The sequence below is a fragment of the Amblyomma americanum genome, chromosome 7, assembly GCF_052857255.1.
Source record: "Amblyomma americanum isolate KBUSLIRL-KWMA chromosome 7, ASM5285725v1, whole genome shotgun sequence".
NCBI lineage: Eukaryota > Metazoa > Arthropoda > Arachnida > Ixodida > Ixodidae > Amblyomma > Amblyomma americanum.
The window spans coordinates 30,217,366-30,242,581 of NC_135503.1; the positions used below are offsets into that span (position 1 = coordinate 30,217,366).

Here is a 25,216-nt window from a genome sequence, read left to right on the forward strand (position 1 = left end):
ATGAGGCGAGACGGTGTGAGGCAACCTAATGTGACTTAACGAACCGCGACGAACCACATTTTTTCAGTCTATTATACGAGCGTTAATGCATTCTGCGTTTCCTCGCCAGTTGAAAAGCGGCGTAGCGGACGCGGCCGCGAAGGCTGGTAAGCAAGCCCGCCAGCTCAAAATCGGTGGTGGCGCAACTCCCAACGGCGATTGCTTAACCTGGATTATACCAGTGGTTGGCGACGCGTTCCGAGCAGGATGTTGTTGCCGCTAGCTCACGGCATCTCTGATGAAATCCGCGACAGGCATGACGCATAGCAAGACACCTAGGCAAGATGCGTGATGCGCGTCGAGGCAGGGTTCTCAGCTGCGCTGAGCAGCTTTGAAGCGTGCGCTGAGCTGCATTTGCATAATCAGATATTTAATTATGTGGGGGAAAACTTTCATCTAAGGGAAATGTGCTGCGAATTTCACAAGGATAGGAAAATTTGCTGACATGATCTATGGAAGTAGCACAACGTCGGCTATGCGATGAGGACTGCCGTGGGCCCTATAGTTTGGCAGCCCATTCCAGGCCGATGTGCATTCTCCAACTCAGGCCAGCATCGGCCAATGTGGGCGACACACACACACATCTGGTCAGCGATGGTTTTGCAAGTCGGTTAGCTCTTGCAATACCGAAATGGCCCCGATGCGGGTTCGACAAGGGCAAGCCAAATTCGAGCTTGTCCACAGGCTCCCCACAGAGCACAGTCGTATTAGATGGGCTGCCGTAGCCACAAACTGCCTGCGAGGCACCCATAAGGGTGCAGCATCGTGTGCTAGTTGGGTAGGACTGCGTGAAATAATACAACACACGAGGGTCGAATTTCTCGAACAACCTGGACAGTACCACCTACGCGGTCCATCGGTCCTTGCCAAACCTTGGGCCCACGATACGACCTCTCGAGTTTTCAGAATGCGGTGAGGCAAACACGAACTTCACGCACTCCACTCTCGGCGTTTAGAAACAGGACAAAACCACCAGCAGCATTGTGAGAGTTTCAGGACACACGGAATCTGGTCGCGGCGCGACACTCAGTTCGGGCTGAGAGCCGCATGAGAATGCGCAGAAGCAGAGAGCCACATGAGGGCACTGCACACCGGCCCCGGGGGACTTTAGCTCCGAGGCTCTCCGAACACACACTTGCCGCAAGAGTGCCTTCCGTTCACCCTGACAATTCCCACTGTTTCTTCCAAGTCCTGCGAAGCCATCACGTAAGCAGCGGTGACGGCGCGTCCGTCAGATGATTTAGAACCAACACGACGCAAAGGTAATCGTGCGTACGCAGCTGCAGCGCCGACCGGTGGCGAGTTCCGAAACGAACTCAGTGAAAGGCACGAAACGAGTGCAGACTCGGGCAGCTATAGCTCCGTCTGTATGCACACACAAGTGTGCGTGCGTGAGCGAGCTAGCGTGTATGTGTGTCCGTGTATTGGACGCATACGCAGGCCCATTCCTCTCGCTTTTTATCTTGGCCGCGTCGTTTCGGCAGCCCGCCTTCCTCCTCCAGGCGCTCCGTCGTCAGGCTTCAGCGGTGCGGAACTGCTGCACGCATCGCGGACTCCCGGACGATTTTATTTTGCCAAATTGCCGTTCGCGGTTTTATGAGCAGTGGCAGCAGAGGGGGACACTGTGTGCACCAAGACGCCTCGCCACTGTCTCCAGAGCGCGGGGAAAGGAGGCAGCCAGCGAAATGACCGGGGCGTGGCGAAAAGAATGCGAAGGAGAGAAAGCCGACGTTGATGCGGTAGGCCGGCCGCGAATGGAGGCGTGCAAACTTGCGACTGCGGTCCCAATGCCCTTCCACGAGAAAAAGCGGCATCGCCGGGAAGGGCGCACGCTGGCTCTGAACGCTTCGAGTGACGCTCGATACGGTCGGATCACTAACTCCGTCTGATCCGGCAAATAAGCGGAGACGTCAAGAGAACATAGAAACAAATAGATGAACACAATAGCCTGAAAAGGATTTGCAGGAAAAGGCGTAGGTATGATGCGGGAAATCCGCAAATACAAAATGAAAAACGCGCACGCATAAAAACAAAGGTTAAGGCATGTTCCGAAGTTCCAGCCCATGCTTGGAGTGGGAACTGCACACGGATGAAGCAGACTGTTTTGAGGACCTCGCCAAATGACTTTTATCAATTTTATGCTTAAGCTATACGGAATAGAGATATTCTCCAAACTATGCAACTGTCCTTTCCACGTGCACATTTAGTCTCCCGTTCCTCGGCTCTCATCACCCATGACTCATAAGTAGCGCTATATATCTACATACAGACAGGCTAGCCTGGAGACAAGCCGAGCGTTGTAGCCCACGCAAGTGAAAGAAATATGGCACAAAAGGGCCACACGCACATTCCACCCAGAAGCACCAATCAGAATTAGTTTGGTTTCTTTACCCAAGGATCAGAATTATAAGCTGCCTGCGTTACGCGACGAAAAACACATTTTACATTATAACGCTTTGAACTGTGCTTACTCTCATCGTCAATGACTGTCGGCGCAGCACGACAGAGACCCAGTATAAGCCACTCGCGTCGTTATGCCATTTAGCTGTGAGGTCACATGCATGGAAAGGTACTGTTCCGTCTTGCCACTGATCGAGAGAGACAGGGGAAGGTAAGGTGAGCTTCATTATTACACAGGGGCTCAGGCTGATTGTCATCTGTTCACGATGAAAATTCACAGCACGCAACAAGGAATACGACAGAGAGCACTTCACAACTATGGCATGTTGGTATTTTTACAGTCTTTCTCAAAAGTATGCAGCCCAAGGGGTCTGCTTCTGAGCCCTGCAAGGGCGGCTCCTCTTACATACTCTGATGGGACCCTAATTTCACGAAAACTGGAGGAGCTTAAGTCCTAACCCCCCCTTTCCAAGCTAAGGACTGTGAAGTGTGCTTAAGACTTAGCCCCGTTACACGGCCTGGAAGCAAATAGCTTGGGCTGAATATTTTTTACAAAGACTGTACATGCTGTGCGAGCTATGAGATTCTATCGACACCACGTTGCCAATCTTGCGCTATCTTGCCGCTGAAGTATCTCTATCTCGCTACTTGCAAGCGAAGCAAGAAATTTTTCCCCGAAGGGAAACCACATATCCGAGGCAAAAAAAAAAAAAAAATCAACGCGCGCGAAACTGCGGGACGTGCCGCGCGCATTCGAGCGTGACACAAGGGTGGAAACGCGGTCCGCGCTGCGGAGGAGAGACTGCACGGCGCTCGCCGCCACCATGACGGTCTCGCTCTTCGCGGGCTTCGCCGGGTCCTGGCAGGCGGACGCCGCTCCACAAACCCAGAACCTGCGTCGGGAAAGCCGCGAAAAAGCGCCCCGCTCTGGACGCGATGCTGGCGACGCGCGTCGGAACGAGCGCGGCGGTGGAGAGGAGCTGTTTCGCCGTGTAATCACGCGTATACCTCGTTGCGTGTGCAAGCGCCCGCTTATAGCAGCCACGCGTACGCTCTGACGCAACGGGCTCTTTATCCTCCCTCCTCTCCCGACAAAAAAAAAAGCCATAGAGAGAACAATGCGACCAAGAGCACGACAAACGCGGAAGCAGAAAGAGCGCCACCCGTGGAGAGAGAAGGCCATAGACAGCGGCAGTCTTATGAAGTAACCTTTCAGTAAACTGGGAAGTAGCAATGAGAACGTATACAGCTCTCAAATTTTTCAGTAAAAATAAGAGGGGACGCCTAAGCTCCGCCTTCAGGGCGTGACGCGATCGTAATGGGTTAATTCTCATATGTGCAGAATGTAACTCTCTACTTTGCATTCATGGACCCCTGGGAGTCCTCATACCCCTCGTGGCGCAGTGGAGCAGCGGTTAAGTGATGCGCCACTGCCCTGCGATGGCAGGTGCTGCCGCCGGTGGGGCATGTGTGACCCAAGTTGTTCTTCTCGAGCGACCAATAATTGGCTGCCACCCGCAACGCTGTGCAGATTGTGATGACGCCGCAAGGTCACGTAACCTAGGTGGCCCACCTACCTCCTAAGTTGCTCTCTGGGGAGTACCTGCCAGAGCCATGCTCGTGATTTTTCGCTCACAGCGCCGACGCTGACGCCGACAACGCCGGATTTTCTGGTGAACGGGGCCTTAACGCTATCACGTGGATATCAAGAGCGTCGACCACTGGGTGGTTCAGCGTCCCATGCAAAATCGCGGTGGCGAAACAGACGACAGTATGCGCGTGCACACAGACCCCTTGGCTCGGCTGTTCTGCAGACGGTACAACTCCCGCTGCTCGTCTGCACGCGGCGATCCTGCATGAGACATTGAACAACTGTCTGGAAGACGCTCCCATGATTTTGCTAACGAAACTGCCGAGTGTATACATCATCATCATCATCAGCCTGACTACACCCACTGCAGGGCAAATTCCCCTCCCATGTCTCTCCAATTAACCCTGTCATTTGCCAGCTGCACCCATCCTATGCCTTCGAACTTCCTAATCTCATCCGCCCACCTAACCTTCTACCGCCCCCTGCTACGCTTGTCTGCTCTTGGAATCCACTCCGTTACCCTTAAGGACCAGCGGTTATCTTGCCTTTGCATTACATGCCCTGCCCAAGCCCATTACTTCCTCTTGATTTCGACTAGAATGTCATTAACCCGCGTTTGTTCCCTCATCTACTCTGGCCACTTACGGTCTCTCTTAATGTTTGCTTTCCATGACTCGCTGCGTTTTCATTAGCCTCCACGTTTCTGCCCCGTAGGTGAGTACCGGTAAGATACAGCTGTTGCATACTTTTGTTTTGAGGAATATTGGTAAACTGCTATTCATGATCTGAGAGAACTTGCCATATGCGCTCTGCCCCAATTCTTATCCTTCCGCTTATTTCCCTCTCATGATCCGGATCAGCTGTCACTACCTGCCCCAAGTATTCTTTTACCACTTCCAGCACCTCGCTGCCAGTTGTGAACTGCTGTTCCCTTGCTAGACCGTTGAAAATGACTTTGGCTTTCTGCATGCTAATTTTAGAACTCTGTCTGTCCAACTAAGCCTTTCTCAAATATGCGCAGCCCAAATGAGTTCCCACCCGAGCCGTGTAGCGGGGCCCTTGTAACATCCGTGGAAGTACCTATGAACTCTCGCGATGGAAACTGCGAGCCGTAGGCGGCATCCGACGTCGTCGTGTCTCAACGACAAAGCTCAAATTCTGCACGACAAAAGACCCCTTTCTGAATCTACTTCATGTTCATTTTTTTTTCTCGCTCCTTGCGAATGGCGCCAGCGACGCCACGACCTCTGGTTCAAGACTTGCGACGGCGTGGGGCGTGATGACAATCCCTCGACCCAGTCATAAACAGTGCAAGCAAGATACCGGGAAAAGAGTCGGAAATTATTAGTCGTTGTACAGTCACCGACAAAACAGTAGACTTGATAGCGTTTACTCTGATGTGCTCACAGACTGCCCTTTGAACTCCATGAGTCAAAACATTCACTCCATCGATATGGAGTAAAAATACGGTTGCATCCTTCATGGATTAATGAAACAAAGGAGGATTATCCTCTTGTTAACTCCCATTTTGAAATGAAGTTTCTTGCTCTCAACGCTCCCCAAGTCCCCAATGGAGTAAAAAAAAAACTTTGCGCCGTCAGCTCTGCCGCCTAGCGTCTAGTCTGCATCTGGTCAGTCGTATGATAATGGCGATGAGTGTCGTCTCCTTGGATATCGTCGGCGGACATCTGCTCGCTTCTGTGCTTCGCCTGCCGAGGCACAGATGTCTAAATGTCGCCCTTTTACGTTAAGCTACACTGAACTGCTCCTCTGAAGCCCCACCGCGCTCCCACCATGCCCAATCTTCCTTAGTTCGTGCCGCCACCCGGTTAGGGCTACCGCTTAGTCCTAATTTTCACATCTTTTATCAGCGCGGTTCGCGCAACACGGAACTGCAATGGAGCGGAGTTTCGACGCGGAGCGCTTGGAAGCGCTTATGAGGCTGCGTTGTTCCTCAATCACATTACGAAAGCCAGTTTTAAAGAGAAGAAGATGAAAGCAAACCGTCATTCCAGATTACCTCCGGTGATGTTGTCGTCTTCAACTCATTCTGCTCTGGTTTTTAGTCGACTGTAACGTGGTGCATGACCATGAAAATTTATCTGAAACCCCTTTTCAGCTTTGGAGCATTGTTTACAAGGTTACATCGCTTCGTCTACGATAACAGGCTGCCAAACGAGCTAGCAAAGCGCAAGCAGACGACTCTTGCCGCCTCCGCCAACGCCGCCGCTAGGCTTGCTGACGGAGAAAAGAAAGCGTGACGCGGGGTCACAAGAGAGCAGCGCGGTTGTCCAAGCTGGGCTGCCGCCTGCCCCCGCAGCTCCCTGCTCGTTTCCGTGATTGGCACTGCTGTAAGGATGAGCTTGGAAGAGCTAGGACCCATAAACATGGCGCTGAGATAGGGTTCCATTTCAGGGGGCTGTAAAACATTTTACTCCCTTCTAAGCATAAATATCTCCCTTGTATAAGGGAGTAAACAAATTCTCCATATACATGATGTAAACGAAACCTCCTTATGGTTGTGCGGTAGAGAACAAGCAAGCCATTTACTCCCACTAGGGCGTTTTTTGTTTTTGTTTTGCAACCGGGAGCTCAAGGAAAGAAGCCACCAGGACCCGGCGTGAACAAGGCTTTAGCCAGGTGCCAACTAAAGCGGTTGGACCGCTAGGCGGCGCCACCAGAGGGGTCGGCAGCACGGCAACGTTACTCAGGCGCAATCCGCTCCCACTGAGGCATAAAACGCAAACTGCCCTCCCGGAAACGCTAGTGCTCACTCCGCAGTGGCTTCGTCCATGGACCGTGCACAGAGCTGCGGCAGCAACGCGAATAAGTCCTCAACGAGCTCCGAGGCGTGAACATTCCCGCAGCCATCGAGCGTGCCCCGACGCGCGAGGGAACTTGCGACACAAACACGTCGCCGGGCACATCGCACACGACGAGCTCGCCGCTGCTGCTGCTGCGGTCGCCGCGCCAGTCGCGCGCACGCGACCGCGAACGGCCAGCGGCGGCGGCGGCGTCTCGGTTTGCGTAACCTTGCCCCGCGCGCTAGCGCCAAGGCATTGTGTCGTGTCGTACAGGCGCCTGGCGCGCGTGCCACCCCCACGCAGGCTATACGACGCGCCTTCCCGCCCTCGTCGCCGTATCCTTTTTCCGGCGCGCGCGCTCTCCTCTTGCGAGTCCTTCTTTGTGCGGCGCCATGTACACGGAACATTGCGGCCTTTGTGGGGGCCACGACAACAAATGTTTGCCCGCAGCCTGCGGCAACGGCGGTTCCGCCCAATTTGAGCCGAAGCCAGCGTCACGTGAAAAGAACAGCCGCGCGCGTGTGTATACACGGTGGACGCTGCGTCGCGTTCGTCGACGTGTCTCCACGAAGAAGGCGATTGTTCTCCGCATCCCCGCGCATCATTACTCTTTTTCCCTTATGATCGAAACCCGGCCGCGGCGACCGCGTTTCGACGGGGACGGAATAACGACAGGTGACCGTGCGCTAAGCGATGTAACCTGGCCCACCACTACGCAGCTAATTCTCCCTTCCTTCAACCTTTTCCTTCACAGCGCGGTTCGGATGTCCGCATAGTCTTGAGACGGTTCCTGCGCCCTTCATTTTGTCCCACCAATTATAGTCCTGCATTCCTGTTGCTGGTCTTGCTGCATTTAACCTATATTCTTGCCCACAAATGTGGCTACCTGTTTTTCCTTCCTTACGACAAAAATAATGTGTAACACTTTTTTTTCGTAACACTTTTGTTCTCCATTTGCGATTTCTTAAAGGCCAATCGTTGAATGATGATCGTCACTCCTGGCGTTCTCGATGTCGTTTCGCCGAGTTTGCTATTTTTGGCTTTGACAGGCCTGCAACTGAAAATGCAATAAGGAAACTGCAGTTAGGATTATTATTAGTAGTTAGTACTGTTTTTTATTATTATTAATAATAATCCTTTGTCACTCTTGAGAACACGCCGCCGCGGTCGAGACCATCTTCCCATCTATATCCATCGCCACATTTTTGTATGTTACGGCTACCCGACCCGAAAAAAAATGGCTCGTGAAAAGCCGTACATATGTAGTTTTCATTATTCTATGCCGACAGCTTCCCGGACACCCCCAGGTTTCAAAGGTCGGCTTCGTACCAGACAGTTAGCTTAAGCTAACGTCTATAACTATAGTGCCGATATTGATTTCCACCATCTCGTAATACCGGTTTGAAGCAGAGTCCCTGAAACAGACAACATGCCGCCAGCGCGTTTCAAATGCCGCTCGTCGACGGGAACCATCTATGCGCCCAAACAGCGCAGAAAACGCAAGAAACACGATCCACTCCATGCGCTAATTTACTGTTTTCGATAAGCAGCGCCGGTATACGAGACGGCCTCGGTAAAATACGGCAGCCTTTCCGCGGCAATTCTGAACATCCCAACCGGCCTGTTATTCCTCAGATATACGGAGTATTCCGCGAAAAAAAACCTTCCCTTCCTCAATCACTGGCAGACTGAAAATTCAGAATAAGAAAATACAAAAACGTTACTCCTTTCGCGAGCACAGTATATACGCTGTCCCAAGCGAAAGCTCCGCGGCAAATCTGAACATCCCAACCGGCCTGTTATTCCTCAGATATACGGAGTATTCCGCGAAAAAAAAACCTTCCCTTCCTCAATCACTGGCAGCCTGAAAATTCAGAATAAGAAAATACAAAAACGTTACTCCTTTCGCGAGCACAGTATATACGCTGTCCCAAGCGAAAGCTCCGCGGCAAATCTGAACATCCCAACCGGCCTGTTATTCCTCGGATATACGGAGTATTTTGCGAAAAAAAAACCTTCCCTTCCTCAATCACTGGCAGCCTGAAAATTCAGAATAAGAAAATACAAAAACGTTACTCCTTTCGCGAGCACAGTATATACGCTGTCCCAAGCGAAAGCTCCGCGGCAAATCTGAACATCCCAACCGGCCTGTTATTCCTCGGATATATGGAGTATTTTGCGAAAAAAAACCTTCCCTTCCTCAATCACTGGCAGCCTGAAAATTCAGAATAAGAAAATACAAAAACGTTACTCCTTTCGCGAGCACAGTATATACGCTGTCCCAAGCGAAAGCTCCGCGGCAAATCTGAACATCCCAACCGGCCTGTTATTCCTCAGATATACGGAGTATTCCGCGAAAAAAACCTTCCCTTCCTCAATCACTGGCAGCCTGAAAATTCAGAATAAGAAAATACAAAAACGTTACTCCTTTCGCGAGCACAGTATATACGCTGTCCCAAGCGAAAGCTCCGCGGCAAATCTGAACATCCCAACCGGCCTGTTATTCCTCAGATATACGGAGTATTCTGCGAAAAAAAACCTTCCCTTCCTCAATCACTGGCAGGCTGAAAATTCAGAATAAGAAAATACAAAAAACTCCGACGTTACTCCTTTCGCAAGCACAGTATATACGCTGTCCCACGCGAAAGCTCCGCGGCAAATCTGAACATCCCAACCGGCCTGTTATTCCTCAGATATACGGAGTATTCTGCGAAAAAAAACCTTCCCTTCCTTAATCACTGGCAGCCTGAAAATTCAGAATAAGAAAATACAAAAAACTCCGACGTTCCTCTTTTCGCAAGCACAGTCCCAAGCGAAAGCGGCCCTTTAGCGCTGCATCGTACGGCTGCTGCTGCTGCTGCGACGAGTCGGTCGTCTGCAAATTATTCAATGCCACGCATTGCGATGCAGTGCGCGGCCGCACTGGGCACCACGCGCGCTCCGGCGAACTCAACACGGATGCAGTAGCCGCATTTTATCGCCCCGTTACGCCCTTATCGCGCACTGCAGAGGCTAAAAATGGCACACACTCTTTCTTTCCCTCTCTACGGCGCGCGCAGCAACGAGGAAGCAGTGCGCGAAAGGCTGACGCGGTCACAAATGAGGAATGAGCTTTCCCCGCCGAAGACGGGCCGAGAGGTGGAGAAGCTGCGCGGCGGGTGATAAGTTTTACGGCAGCGGCGCCGGGGTGTGTCCGGAATATACACACCGCGAATTCTATATGCAGTGCAGGGACAGGGAATTTCGCACGCACCGGACCATTTCGCTGAGCGGCGGTACAGGGAACAACACGGGTGGAATTTCACATCGGTCGAACTTTCTCGAGCCTCAGAGAACGAGCGAGACAGAGAGAGGGACGGATTGAGCCAGTTGCGTACGCATCTATCTCTTGAGCCTGCCGCAGATCTCGCGCCATCTCGGTATCGATGTAGAGGTAACAGAAAGAAAACACTCTCGGAGTAGGTGTACACGTAAGCGTCGCACGGAAAAGCCAAACGCGAGATAATTGAATCGAGCAGGTATACCGATATTCGGCGCTATTATTTTTTTTCTTTTTACGCCCCTCAGGCCTGCGTATATATACTTCGAGCAGGAACTGCGCGTATTGGACGACAGATGATCCGATACTCGCGAAAGCATCACGTGTGCACTTTCCTTTTAAAACTTTTTTTTTTAAAAGCCCCGTGGGTTTCCCGTTTCACGCAGGCACGAGAGAGACAGAGTGTGAGATGGGTGAGAGAGAAACGCACTCTGCTCGCAAAATTCCAGAGCAGCGCCAGCAGAGGCACGTTAATTAAACACAGCTGCCCATTTTTTACCGCCGTTGCAATGCGCTGAACGTTCACCGTAGAGTGCAGCATATTTGCGTCGCAAAAAGCAGACGCGCACTTGTAACGACCGCGCTTCGCCACGTGCCGACGCACGCGCTTTTGCTGTTTTCCGAAGGGCCGCTCAGTCGATAACAATGTTTGCTTCACCCCGTCATTGCCACTGCAAATGGACTTGCAGGCTCGCTCAACACTGCCAAGGGCACTGAGGATAACGGACAGGTAAATCGGGGGACCATGCGCACTTTTACGAAGAGGAGGCGGCCGGAGGTGTTTATGCTAATCAGTCAGGCCACCTCTGTAAACGTGTAAGGCGGATTTACATTCCTGAACGCAGGGCTTCGAGAAGCTGTAAAGCGATTAGCCCAGGTAGAGGGCTATAGGTTGAGTTTAAATGCCTTACAGATGGTATTCCGGCGCGAAGATAGTGTATCTGCGAACGACATCAGCAAATCACAAGGACGTTTTCTCCCCCCAGATTGAAGTATCGGCGCGGTTGATCTTGTTCCATCGATTAAAGATTGCTTAAAAGGCGCCTAAAATGGCGTACGGAGAGCAGCCCCCAGGAAAGCATTGAGCAAGCAATGCGTATGCTTATAAAGGTGTATAAATTGAAGAAGCAAAATCCATAAAAAATACAAAACTTTTTTTAGAAACAGGCCGATGCGGCGCCACAGCGAAATCGACAAAAACAGCGGAACCGCAAGCAAGGTAACATGGCAAAACACTGAAATTGATGGAAGCATCAAGCCCCACGTAACTGTTCGCCAAAATGACCTATTAAGCAGTGGAGTCGGTTATTACACAAAATCGAAGCAAATACATGGAGCTCGGTGACAGCTTCTCGATTAATATCAAGTCTGACGATGCCAGTCGTCCAGGCTGTTAATAATAAACGGAGATGTACGTAAGTCGTCATGAATGAGTGAAACCTTATATCACGGGTTGGTTCTTTTCGATCCCGGTTGGTAGCGCCATTTACGAGGAAGGATGCAACAGTTGAGAAAGCACGATAAAGTCGGAAAATAAGCAATTTACAGTCTTCAATCTTGCGTCCTTGATTCTCCCGGTCCTGTCTATAATGATGTATACGATCCATCGTTTCTCCAAAGCTGAAGATTCGGCCCGCACAGGACGACGTTTCTCGTTTTCACATAGGGGTATGCACGTGGCGCTTTAGCATTCGCTGCACGCTTAAATCAGCCGCGTCGCCTAACGCGGTGATCGAAATAAACTACCAAATAGAGTGCTTGTCCGCTAGAACGCTGAGCAAGCGGAGCAATGCTTTACTAAATTTTTTTTTTCCTTGGTTGTGCACTAGATACTCGGTGCGTTAAGCGCGCGTGGGCCAAAAGACTTTAAGATAGTATAGAATGCGCACATTGGTTTACCAAAGTTAACAGCCACGGATGCGGAGATCCTTGCGCAGCGGGCGCCAAAACAGAAAGTAGCGCTCAATCGTCATAAAAAAATAAGCCGACGTTAACATAGGTCGCCGGTTCGAATCCCGGCCGCGAGCTAAACTCTTAATTTACGCTGCACGAAACGCTGAATCGTATGACACCATCCGGAACATTTTGCGGAAAACGGTCGGCCCACAAATTTTACACGAATATCCGGACTAAGTGGCCCGACTTTGACGGCTGCCAGACAGGATATGCAGAGTGTCCCAGCTAACTTTAGCCACGGTTTTAAATTACGCCGAGGCACTCTAGCACGACGCGACCAAATGCATGCTGCTGGCTGTTGTATGTAGCAAGTCGCACTATTTTTTGTATTGTGCTTAATTGCATAATTAGTCGAGGTTAATTAACCAACTTCGCAAGCAACGAAGGTGAAAAAGTCCAGTGAGAAAGTTGTAGAGTGGTCCGCGAAACGGCCAACTGAACAGTTTCGTACCCGCCGCAGTGGCTCAGTGGTTAGGGCGCTCGACTACTGATCCGGAGTTCCCGGGTTCGAACCCGACCGCGGCGGCTGCGTTTTTATGGAGGAAAAACGCTAAGGCGCCCGTGTGCTGTGCGATGTCGGTGCACGTTAAAGATCCCCAGGTGGTCGAAATTATTCCGGAGCCCTCCACTGCGGCACTTCCTTCTTCCTTTCTTCTTTCACTCCCTCCCTTGTCCCTTCCCTAACGGCGCGGTTCAGGTGTCCAACGATATATGAGACAGATACTGCGCCATTTCCTTTCCCCCAAAACCAATTATTAATTATTATTAACAGTTTCGAACTTTCCATCTATTACGTATCGGCATTTTTTCGCTCACTGCAGATGCCCGCGAAATACAAAAAAATTCCACGTGACATGCCTGCTCGCGCCGCGATTGCAGTGACCTCAAACGTTCCGCGCAGGAACGAACAAATCGTTTAGCCCGGTGTGCTGCTGCTTAAAAAGGTGACAGGGCCATAACCACTGAGCCACCGCGGCGGCTATCTCTGGTTTACGTTAAGTGACAAATATTTTGAATGCATCTGAACCCATGAGCCCCTGACTGGATAGGTTACTGTTACTCGTTATTTGAAAAGGTGAGAGGCTGCCATTGTGATATACAGAAATGCTCAGTAACACTCCAGTTCCTGTGAAGTCACAAATCGACAAAAACGCCTTCGAGTTGAGCTGATACCGGCAAGAAAACACAGGCACCAATCGTGTCAGCAAACGGAACTGATCTTGGAAGGGGCAGGAACGGTTTAATATGTTTATCGGGTTCAACGCTCGTGCCGAGCTAACTTTCCTACCTCCAAACTACGGAACCGAAACGGGGAATGTGCGCAGCACTTCTTACGCTACGACGCGGAAACTGCAATTTCCTGCAGGACACACGAGGGAGGCGATCTGTAGGCTCTTGGACAGCTGGAGGCAAGGAGGAAACGCTTCGCATTCGTTCTTTTCGTCGCAGCGTTGACAACCATGGAGTGGAAACAACCAAGAAGTGGAGAGGCAGCCGAGAAGTGAAAACTAAGGAGTGCATGGAAGAACTAAAACAGTGGAAGCAACTAAGCAGCGGAAAGAGACGAGAAGTGGAACCAACAAACGAATAAAGAAAGAGCGAAGCAAAGCAGGATTGCCTCACACCGCACAGTCGTGCCTGCTCCGGCCTCCCCACCGTTATGAGCTTTTTGCCCAGCGCGTCTTCAACAACCTCTTCTCGTCGACATCAATAATTTAAACGGTGGTTTCTTCCGCCACAAGATTCGTTCGCCACTTTCACATCATTTCAGCCAAAAATACAAATTTCAGGCAATAATAATAATAATAATTGGTTTTTGGGGAAAAGAAATGGCGCAATATCTGTCTCATATATCGTTGTACACCTGAACCGCGCCCTAAGGGAAGGGATAAAGGAGGGAGTGAAAGAAGAGAGAGGTGCCGTAGTGGAGGGCTCCGGAATAATTTCGACCACCTGGGGATCTTTAACGTGCACTGACATCGCACAGCACACGGGCGCCTTAGCGTTTTGCCTCCACAAAAACGCAGCCGCCGCGGTCGGGTTCGAACCCTGGAGCTCCGGACCAGTAGTCGAGCAACCCAACCACTGAGCCACCGCGGCGGGTACAAATTTCAGGTTTTAAAGCGAAACCGTGATATCTCCTCCGCAGCCATCTAACCCCCCCCTTTCAAATCCGGTCTTTATTTCTTCCGACAGAAGTCGCCAATTCCGATCGCCTACTTTGATTTCAAGAAAAAAAGATAGTCCCTCGCGATCGACATCCTTCCTTCCCGGTTATTCAACAGCACGCAATAAAAATCCGGTCGTTTCAATCATTCCGGCACGCTACGCACGTCAGTCGCGCTTTCCCCGGCCCTCTTTCGTCCGCCTTCTCTTTGCCTTCTACAGTGCGGAAAAAAAAAAGAACGATTGCGTTCGTTAGACGACAAAAAAGAAAAAGAGACGAGAACGGAAGTGAGGCCCGGTGTATGTATACCAAGCGTCGAGGACACGGGTCGTATAGTTCCTGCAGACATCGACGACGCGCACTACATGACTCTCGGCGCGCGGCGTGCCGCAAAAGACGCGTCCCGTTTCACACGGCGTGTGAACGGGGTGACCGGCTGGAATACGGCGCGACGCCGGAGAGGAGGAGAAAGGAAGGCAGCGGCGCACGCACAGCACGCAGTTCGGTAGATATGCGCTACGCGCTCGAACCAACCGCCGCCCTCTCGCGATAGGTGCTCGCGAAAGATCACGAACTTCCATCGCCGCCGCCGCCGCGCGGTGCGGTTCGTTACGCGGCCCGAGCGATCCTCCGGCCGATTCGGCTTGATTCGGGCCGAGAGTGCCCGCGGACGCGCCTCGATCGTGCGATCTCGACCGATGCGCGACCAGTGGCGGTCGGAAGAGACACGGGTCGATGCAGCCGGCGCGTGTGCCCTCAATGGACGACTGTCTGCATACGCTCAGTGTAAGCGCAGAAACGGAGCAGGGAGAAAGTGTACGAGTGCGAACACGCGTGGCAGCAGTCCCCGTAAGTGCGAACGCACGGGTCTTGCTTCAACCCCAGCGCATAAAAACTCATGGCGAGGAAATAAAGGACCGGAGGAAGTCCGAGATATCGACAATCGGAGCGAAATCACGGCCAGTCTGAGAGATCTGTTGAAGAAAAGAAATAAGAAACAGAAGCAAGGAGGAAAGAGAGGGCAGAAAAGGAGGGCATCGCACTCGTCGCCAGCTTCCCGGCCACGGGGATGGAACTGGCAGAGCTCCACTTGCCGACGCAAGACAAAGGATTGCGCAAGCTGACAAGTAACGGTAATTCAGGTAACGGCGGGCTCCGAAACACAGCTGAACAGAGAAGACGCCGCAAGCGAGCCCGAGAACGCATTCGAGGTGTGTGCCGCGACCTCCTTTTTCGTGAACGCGCAGGAACGGTGATCACGAAGAGACCACTGCTAAAACAATGGTCGCCGAGTCCAGCTAAACGGCGGGACGCTAAGTGTGCAGGTGCTCATATCTATACACAAGAGGAGGAAAGAACAAAAGGTGAACAAAAGGGACACCTATTACGTTGTTTTGGCACTGCGAGAGCATTACAAGCTGTTAATGCCTTTGCCCAAGCAACGTCACTTCCGGCCTGGTGAGGTCAATTCTCTCCAGCCAATGGGAATTATCCGCTCTGATTGCGTCACTTCCCTCCAACCAGTGGGCGAATATTATGACCGGCGGCACATTCTTCCCCCGATGAGGCCTAAAAAGAATCCTGCGCCTTTCACTCACACCTACATGCAGCATGCATTCAAGCAACGGTGACCGCAAATTTGCCGTACAAAGGAGCTCGACCAAAGGCCACGTCAAGTCGCTTTATGGGGACCTGCTCCAGACTGCACCGCCGAAGATGCGCGCTGTGAAACAAAATGGCGCCCGTGACGCCGCGTGAATACTTCTCGTAGTAATTTCTGGTGCGCAACGAACCGCTAGCGCACTGCAAAAGCTTGCGGGCAGCAGCACTGAAACGTATGCAGGCACTGCGCCGTTCTACCTTACGAAGAATGCCTCACCTTACTCAAGAGTCATATACTCACTTACCCCCCTCCTCTCAGGTTTGCGAGTAAACATGCCCTTGACCAAAGAAACAACAACGAAACGGCTCAGTTCAAGTTGATTCAGGCAAGTCGTTACCCGTTACGCTCCCAAACAGCTCCCGCCGTTCAGAGCGTCATTGTTCAGTGCCCAGCAGTGCGTGCGAAACTAAGCCAGAGGTAGGAAAGACGAGCAAACAACAACAATGAAATACACGGTACCCCCTCTGCGCTACATTGTGCTCATTCTTTGATTTCAGTATTCTGAGCGCACAAACCAGTTTTGCGCGCATGAAAGGTTTCAAATGGGATGAAACGACAACTGCAATCGAACCATTTCAAGCCTGACCAACGCCACCTAGCCCGCAGCTTTAATGCAGAAAACAGCTTATCACCGGCCCGCACGGTGATAAGCCCCGCTACGGTGGCAAGCGAAATGCCGTACGGCTCGGGTAAAATTGTTCGTCTCGAATTCGAAAACCCACGCCGCTACGACCCACGCCTTCTTTTAATTCGCTCTGCCGGTGCCTCGTTGTTTCGGGGGTAATGAATGATCTGCGATCGCTGCTTTCCACGCTGCAGCCTCGGGACGTGACAGAGAGCACGCAAAGGACAACGACTTCGTGCATCGAGAAACGAAAAGAAAGCGTAGCGCAACACTTCGCCTCAGCTCACGGAAGGGACGATGGTGCGATGTAGAGAGACGGCACACAGAAGAAAAAAAAAGGAAAAGAAATGAGGCGCACGCAACGCCCCGGATCGAAAATGAACCAGCGACAGCAGCAAAAACACGAAGGCACACGCGCGGGCGAAGAACAGTGCGAAGCCAAAGGAAAAGGAACGTGGGCGCACGACGTGCACGACGAGGGGCGGAAAAGTGCGGGGGAGCGAGGCACAGGGACGCCAAGTGTGCACGGGCCGCGCACGACGACGACACCGCGCTGGCACCACGAAGAAAGAGGAGGGAGCGGCCGCAACACGTGATGCGCCCACCGCCGTGCATCACGTACAAGAAGAGCCAACGTGGGTACAAGGGAGAAAACGAACGGGGGAGGGAGACCTTGAAAGAGCGGAGGGAGGTCAGACTCACCCGTAGTGCTGCTCTCCATTCTGACGCTGCCCAGGGTCACCCTGCGGAAGGCGACCTCCTTGGCGCGCTCCAGACCGGTCAGCTCGGGCGCCGTCGCCTTGCGCGCGGGCAGGGTCTGTCCTCGGTCGCAGTCCTGGACGCTGGGCGGACTGCTGTAGGTGACCGTGAGCGCGCTGCGGGCCCGGTCGCGAAACGCGGGCGACGCGGGCGCCGACAGCGACGGCGTCAGCGGCAGCTTGGAGTCCGGCAGCAGCAGCTGCTTGTGGGTCGAAGGCGGGGGGCTCTCCTGCGGCTGGTGCTTGGGCGAAGTGGACAGCTGGCGCTGCGGGCTCTGGCGCTTGGTGCGAGGGAACGGCACGGGCGGCGGGGAGTCGTCGGCCGTCGTCGAAGAAGGCGACGGCTGGAGTGGCGGTCTCCCGGCGGCTTCGGCGGAAGCGCTGTCGCTCGAAGAGGACAGGGAAGACCCCTGGCGCGGGAGCTTTCGGCCCGGCGCCCTCAGGGGGCCTCGGAGCGGGGCCCAGCGGACGCCGGTGGGAGGCGACGGGCAGGCGGCCGAGGACAGGGGCGGAGTGCCTTCGGACGTGGGCTTGCTGGTCGCGGATGACGCCGGCAAGGGCGTGGCCGAGGAGTCGGCGGCGCTGGACACATCCGAGGACAGGCTGTCCTGGCCGGTCACTGACTGCGGGGAGTCCGGGCGCGGAGCGGAGAAGCCGGAGAGTCGCGCTGGGGGCCGCAGCGCGTCAGGGGACGCCGTCGTCCTGGTCATAGGCGGCGTCTTGGGGGCGCTGCTGTTTCCAGTGGCTCCTCGGGCACCCTGCGGCGGGGCCGCGGCTGCTGAAGTGGTCGCTTGCGCGTGTCGGCCGGCATTCTCGGTTCGCACTATCGGGGCGCATTGGAGGGCGCGGCCCAGCAGGTCCGCGACGGGCGGTCCGTTCAACTTGCGGCGTCGGCTAGACCGCCGGCACAGGTCCTGCATCCATTGGCCGGACGTGGCTTTGAGCTCCCTGCGCAAACGAGAGGGGCGCGATGACACAAAGTTGAGAAAGGTTATACACTATATATGTGTAAAATTTGACAAGCAACAAACGCAGTTGACCGTCACTCGGGAGCATGAAACGCATCCACGATGAGTCACGGTATACGCGGCCCCATATGAAAAGAACAGAATACTTTTTCCTGAGAGTTGAAACGCATAAACAAAAGAAGAAACAAAATTGGAGGGTACACTCAAGCTCCACCTTAAGAAGTTTAACGTACGCGATAGCGTAATGGGTTATTTAATACCCACATATGTGGAATTGGCCATTCTCGACTTCACACTAATAGAATGATAGGTCCCTGGGAATCATCATACCAATCCGACGCGCCACTGCCCTGCGATGGCAGGTGCTGCCACCGGTGGCGCTTGTGCGACCGAGATTGCTCTTCCCGAGCGACCAGTCATTTGTTTAACTGCCACTGTGGCCAGTTTACTCAAAATCCGGTGGGCAGGTTGTGATGACACCACAAGGTCACGTGACCTAGGCTGCAGACCTTGTTGTTTCTCTGCGGATTTTAAAGCGGGAGATTCACTGGCCTAGCAGGAGCGAGAAAACTCTGCTCGGAGAAACGTGACGTCACAACCACGTGACATGCAACAGCTACGCCGGGAGTCGGAGCGGCCGCCCTCCACTACGGCACCTCTTTCTTCCTTTCTTCTCTCAGCTAGACCCTCCTTTATCCTTTCCCTTACGGCGTGGTTCAAGTGTCGGCCGAGATATGCGACAGATACTGTGCCACTTCCCCAAAAACCAATTTTCAACTTCTTCACCAACCTGCCGCGGTGGCTCAGTGGTTAGGGTGCTCGACTACTGATCCGGAGTTCCCGGGTTCGAACCCGACCGCGGCGGCTGCGTTTTTATGGAGGCAAAACGCTAAGGCGCCCGTGTGCTGTGGGATGTCAGTGCACGTTAAAGATTCCCAGGTGGTCCAAATTATTCCGGATCCCTCCACTACGGCACCTCTTTCTTCTTTCACTCCCTCCTTTATCCCTTCTCTTACGGCGCGGTTCAGGTGTCCGCCGATATATGAGACAAATACTGAGCCATTTCCTTTCCCCCAAAACAAATTATTATTATTAACTTCATCACCTCCTTACCGGCGCTGTTCGGGTGTCCACCGAGATATGCGAGACAGTTACTGCGCCATTCACTTTAATAATAATAATTGGTTTTTTGGGGAAAAAATGGCGCAGTATGTCTCATATATCTTTGGACACCTGAACCGCGCCGTAAGGGAAGGGATATAGGAGGGAGTGAAAGAAGAAAGGAAGAAAGAGGTGCCGTAGTGGAGGGTTCCGGAATAATTTCGACCACCTGGGGATCTTTAACGTGCGCTGACATCGCACAGCACACGGGCGCCTTAGCGTTTTGCCTCGATAAAAACGCAGGCGCCGAAGAATGATGGCAGGGGATAGCCACACGCAGCAATATGTTAGACACGCGCTGGCCACAATTCACGAAAGCGAAAGACGGACCCATCAACGTCATAATCCGTCGAAAGAGGCCGCTGTCCTCCGCGGCGCCCATGTATGGAGCAGACGACGATGATTCATTCTCAGTTGACCTTTAACATTCGCGAAGGGCGCAAGACCGATTGCGTTAAGCCTCAGGGATAAATGTTTTTTTTTTTCTACAGGAGGGCCGCTGCACAGCGTAGCGGGTTCGGTCGATATGTTCAAGGCAAAAAAGCCCTGCGCACATCAGCTCCACTGCTTGGCCGCTCTGCTCGCGATATCTCTCGTCTCGCAGTGCGCAAGCCAATTTCCAACTCGTATTAATGAACTCTGCTGACAGCCGACCTCCAGACCTCCGCCCGCAGCGGATGCTAGACGGCTCTGCTCGGGTTCTGCGAGCAAGGCGTTCCGCTGGACAAACTGGGGCAGCGTTCCTGGTGCGCGATAGCGTCAAATAAAGAAAAAAACGCAGCGGGAAATACTGCTCCGATAAACAACGTTTCAACTCTTGCCTGCTGCCACCGTGTGGGCATTTCGGGTGCAAATAGCAAGCAAAAGCGCAGCACTTAAGTGCGCTTACATGGCTGACATTGCCCGGCGTTCTTAGTCTAGACGTTCCCGATAGCTCTTTGTCTCACAGACACCCATACCCAGTCCACCCATACTATTTTTCAGCCTTCAGTCGCTTAGATCATTGTCTGCGACGTCTTGTCACTTTTAATTAAAGGAACATTATTCAGTGATCCCCCAGCTTCGAACTTCATACGTTCCTTGCAGGTGCAGCAGGCCTATACTGAGGCGTTACACGCAGCGAAACCAGTCCAGTGTTCTCTCTTTATAAACCTCTGCGACCTTGACCGCACCTATCATGTGGTTGTAAAGGTAGGATAACATTCTGTACGATAGCAAGGCGCAACGTTTTACAAGGTGAGAGTTTATGCATGACGTAAACACCGCGCCCGCAATTACAGCGGATATCTTAACCAATTATATATACACACTGTACACTTGACGCAGATGCACGTGTGTTCGTTTAATTACCGCTGACACGAAGGTTTCCGCTCGTTGTGTCAGTGGTGCATATCGTGGGCGTCAGGTGCTAGTGAGACAACAATAAACCAAATCTACAAAAATTACACATCCGGATCATTAAGGTGTCGCTTGCCTAATTATACGCGTTCCATCGAATACACAGGGCACAATGATAAACGGACAGAAGCCGTTTCAAACAATCGACGCCGTTACCTTTCGGAGCTATCACAGCAAAACCAAGTCAGACGCCAGCCTCAACATTTATACCACACCTCGTACAAAGCACATCCTCCGCACTCAATATGCAGAGCGGGACATCGCGGCAGGCACGGCTCGACACGAGCGGATACTCGACCACTACAGCAAGCGGGTTCTTCCACTACCCGCTCATTGATACCACGCGGCTTGGCACAACACCCAGCTGGTTCAAGTTCGACGGCACTATATCTCGCAAGCGAGATGAGGCGCCTTCTTTCCTTGTGGTCGTTTAATGCCACTTCTCGCCCTTTCCCGCTCTAAGACGGGACGGCATAGCTTTCGCACACGATTCAAAAGGCGCTCGCAGATTCGCGCGCCTCTCCGCCAAAAGCGCAAGCCGAATGTAGCTCGCGCTAAGCCAACCTTTCGTCACCCTTTTCGCCAGCGGTGCCAGCGAAATGGTCGACCCTCCGACGCACGACTATAGCGCCACTCGCGGGCGTCGCCGCGGTCCGGGACCAGCCAATGCAATGTATGCGCATGAACTTCTCGCGCGACCCACCGACACTTCTTTCGTGTGGGTCTCTGCACCGGGGACAAGATAAAAAAAAAAAGAGAGACGCCAGGCCCACACAGAAAGCGAGAAGCTGGCTGACATCACACGGGAGTCACAGGGACCGCATCCTCTTGAGTATTCATGGCACACCGACAAAAGGCATCGGGCGCTGCCTGCATCGCGACGCCAGCCCCGACTGACCAGGATGTTGCCTTGGAAGGCGGCCAGCCAATTGACGACGAACTGGCAGCAGCGCTGGATGGATCAGGCCTCTCGAGGAAAGCGTAGCGTAGGTCGGGCCGCCGATGCAGCGCGCACTGGCGCTGCTGCAGTGGAAGCGATGACTCACGCGTGCGCCGATCGGGCCTCGTCCCAGACGCCGCCTTGACCGGAGTAATAGGCGCGAGACCGCGCTGCTGTCGCCGCGGCGAAGAGATGACAAGAGGCGATAAACCGGTGTCAGGAAATGTGCGCCCCCAGTATATACGTCCAGGAGCTGCCGAGAGTGCTCGACGCTGTCGCAGTGGCTTAATAGCCTCGCGGCAAATTTTGCCCGCGTTGGTAAAGCGTGTCACGTAAGATTCCAGCGGGGAGACACGGGGTCGCAAGGACTCGCGGACAAGACCAAACGTTATGTAGGAACGGCCGTTTAATGAGAGGAGGAGCGCAGAAAAGGTGGTCACACGCGTTCGCGGTGGCAGGGAAACGATAAGTGCTGCGACAGCGAGGAGGTTTTCCACGGCTGGCGCAGACTAGTTAATCCTACGTCCGATCAAGTTATTCAAACTATCCGAATGCCACGCGAACACGCGCGCATTTAACAGCAAAAAAAAAAAAAGCTACGGGCTAGAAAAAAAAAAACGCAACGATCTGTGCAGTTTTACATCGTTCACGGCATGAAAAGAACTCGAGGATAAATACGGTGTAATCTTAATTGGGCTCGCTATCTCGACATCGTGTTGCGGCACGGAGGAATGCGACGAGGACATTCTATTCCGAGTACCTTATCCTAAAAAAAAAAAAAAATTTAACCTAGACGTTTGCGTAGCTGAACATTACTGGGCGCGCACGGGAGCAACAGGACGCTTTTGTTCCGGGACACGTTCGCTTTAAACCCCGGAACAAAACGAATGACACAGTGTAGCGAGCGACACATGTCACGAGTTCCGGCGTATGAACTTAAACTGACAACGGGGAGGCAAAGATACCGCCTGCTCTAACAGAAAAGTGAAAAAAAGGGGGATCCCTCACGGATTAGGCATGGGTACCAAAACAAAAGAAGTTCACTGCGCAGATATCACAGCTGCGGTTAGACACTCCACATGCTCACTAAAACAACCTGCGACGAAATCAGAATTTTTTTTTTCCAGCGACGCAGCCAGCACAGCAAGCTTTTCCTCCAGCCAGAGACAATTGTCGCTGACGCTTTCGCAGACCGCGCAGCCGCGTGAGAGGTTCCACAGCTGTTATCGGCAACCGAAAAACACAAGCAACCAACACAGTATGCGAAGATGTTAGAAGCCAAATAATCAGCCTGAGATATTACCAAGCATCTTTTCCATGGCCGAGCATGATTACGAGGCTATAGCAAAAGCAACGAATTCCCAAAACTCACACCTCACTGGTGCGAGGTTATCAAAACATGCACCGAAATCTCAGTATCCATGGGTGCGTTTGCACTTCGCCTCCTTCTGACGACCCCCCCTCTGTACGCAAGCGGGTAGCGTTCCTGCAGTCCCGAGATCAGATGTTCTAGTTCAGCGTGGACAAGCGATCCTATAGCGCGGGCACTGACCTGGCTATGCATGATCTACATACAGTTGAACCTCGTTAACACGAAGTTGAAGAGGCCCGGCGATCACTTCGTTATAGCCGTAGCCTCGTTATAGCCCGTGTTGACCGAGCTTCCAAGGGGAATCGCCGTTCCTTCGTTATATCCATTATTTCGTTACAACGAGGCTCGACTTATGCCCAAACGCAAGCACTTCCCTAAAGCCTAATTAGGGTGCACTTAAAGGGACACTGAGGACAACTGTACGAAGTTATCGTACTCAGCGAAAAATTATCTGGCGCTTTCTGGATGTACTGACGTTTGTCCGGTAGCACTGAAGGATTTATCACCGAGAAAATCGGACTTAATAATCTTGCCGCCAGTCGATTCACCAAACTTGTCACGTTCTCAACGGAAAGGGCGCGTGGCCATTGTTTTGAAGTGAATGGCCCTCTTGCGTAGCCTCTGAGATTCGCGTACCCAAAATCGGTATCGACACACCCACCTTACTTGGAAAATCGCCGGTGATGTCAACACCTGCATTTCTTTTTTTCTTCTTTTGTTAGACAATAAAGGTTTCGTTTTCAGCGAGACAGCTGCAGATGGTGATTTTTTATGGCGGAATTGCATCTGTGGCCAAAGAGCGCCATGGCACAAGGCTGTTTCTTCTACTCAAGGTAAGGTCCAAGACCCATTTCCCAAGCATTTCGCCCTAAAGAAGCCGAGCACCAGACCAGGGGAAAGCTTGTACCCGTCGTATCACCAGTGGGTAGCCGGCGGCACTGGGGATCGAACCCCGCACCTCCCGCATGCGAGGTGGATTCAGTGAGACTGCTTGCTGTCTTTGTGTCTAGGGCGGGGTATCCTATTGATACGGGCAAACCTCAGCTTGTTCTCGGCGCCCTTTTAAAAAGACGGCCACAATCCGCCGCATTTCACTCTCTCCAAGCAGGAATGGGAGACAGCGCGGCGCACAGCCGTCCGGAACGGCGCCAGCGACTCGAAAGCGCGCCGGCGCACGACGGCCGCAGCCGCATGCGTGTGGCTGCTGCGCCCCAACAATGCCGAGACGAAGGCGGCAAAAAGCGAGAGCGGCTCGTCGCGGGCCGCGTAACTTGATTATGGATGCCCCTTTCTCTGCCACCGGACGACCCGTCGCGCTGCCTGCGAGAGAACAACAACAGGCGGCGCTATATATCTCTCCGGTGACAAATCGCATTATCTTCGCAGCGAAAGCACGCCGCGCATACGAGGCCCGCACTACTTTCGCACGAAAAGAGACACCGCCTAAGCCTACACGAGCTCCTTCTAAGCGTTAGAAAGTCTCCCGGACTGAGTTCTCCCTGCTCGGTTTCTCCTGACTGGCGCGCTGGATCCAGCGAGGGGCCAGACTGCAGGACGAGGCGGCTAGTGTGCGGGCGATGCTCTGGGGTAATCGAGAACAGAACGCACGGGTTCCGCATGCGTGAATGAATAAAGAGGTGTCGACACAGCTCTGAGGCAGCATTTCTTTCCGTCAAAGGATCAACATCCAGTTCGTTACGGGCACTTGGTCAGATGGCCTTGCTCGCTGCAGTGTGGTTCATTGCGCACTGTGCGAGTGATCGCGTCAGGTCATCGGTCAAGTTACACGCCAAATTTCCCAACACAAGTAAGCATGCGCCGTTTGAGAAGCCGTTAAACAACACAGAAATTACTTAGCTAAGCATAGTTGAGTTCCTGCGCAGGATGTTGTTCAGTTTTTGTTACGATGTTTATTGAAGCTGCGTTGAGTCTGAACTGAGTTAAGAGACGAGCATTTATACTGAGCTCAAAGAACACATCACGCCCATTTCCGACAGTGAATACGAAAAAAAACACGCCTATTTTCAACCAATATTTTTGTAAAGCATGCCTCGT

General features: G+C 52.7%; 1 protein-coding gene across 5 annotated transcripts in view; it reads right to left on the reverse strand.

Annotated features, from left to right (window-relative positions):
* The window catches only part of LOC144098769 (uncharacterized), a 413,922-nt gene that overhangs the window by 55,235 nt on the left and 333,471 nt on the right, over positions 1 to 25,216 (reverse strand). For all 5 annotated transcript variants that reach the window (XM_077631635.1, XM_077631633.1, XM_077631634.1 and 2 more), the window contains one exon: positions 17,267 to 18,270. In XM_077631635.1, coding sequence (XP_077487761.1) covers positions 17,267 to 18,270 — 1,004 coding nt within the window. The remainder of the gene's footprint in view (positions 1 to 17,266; positions 18,271 to 25,216) is intronic.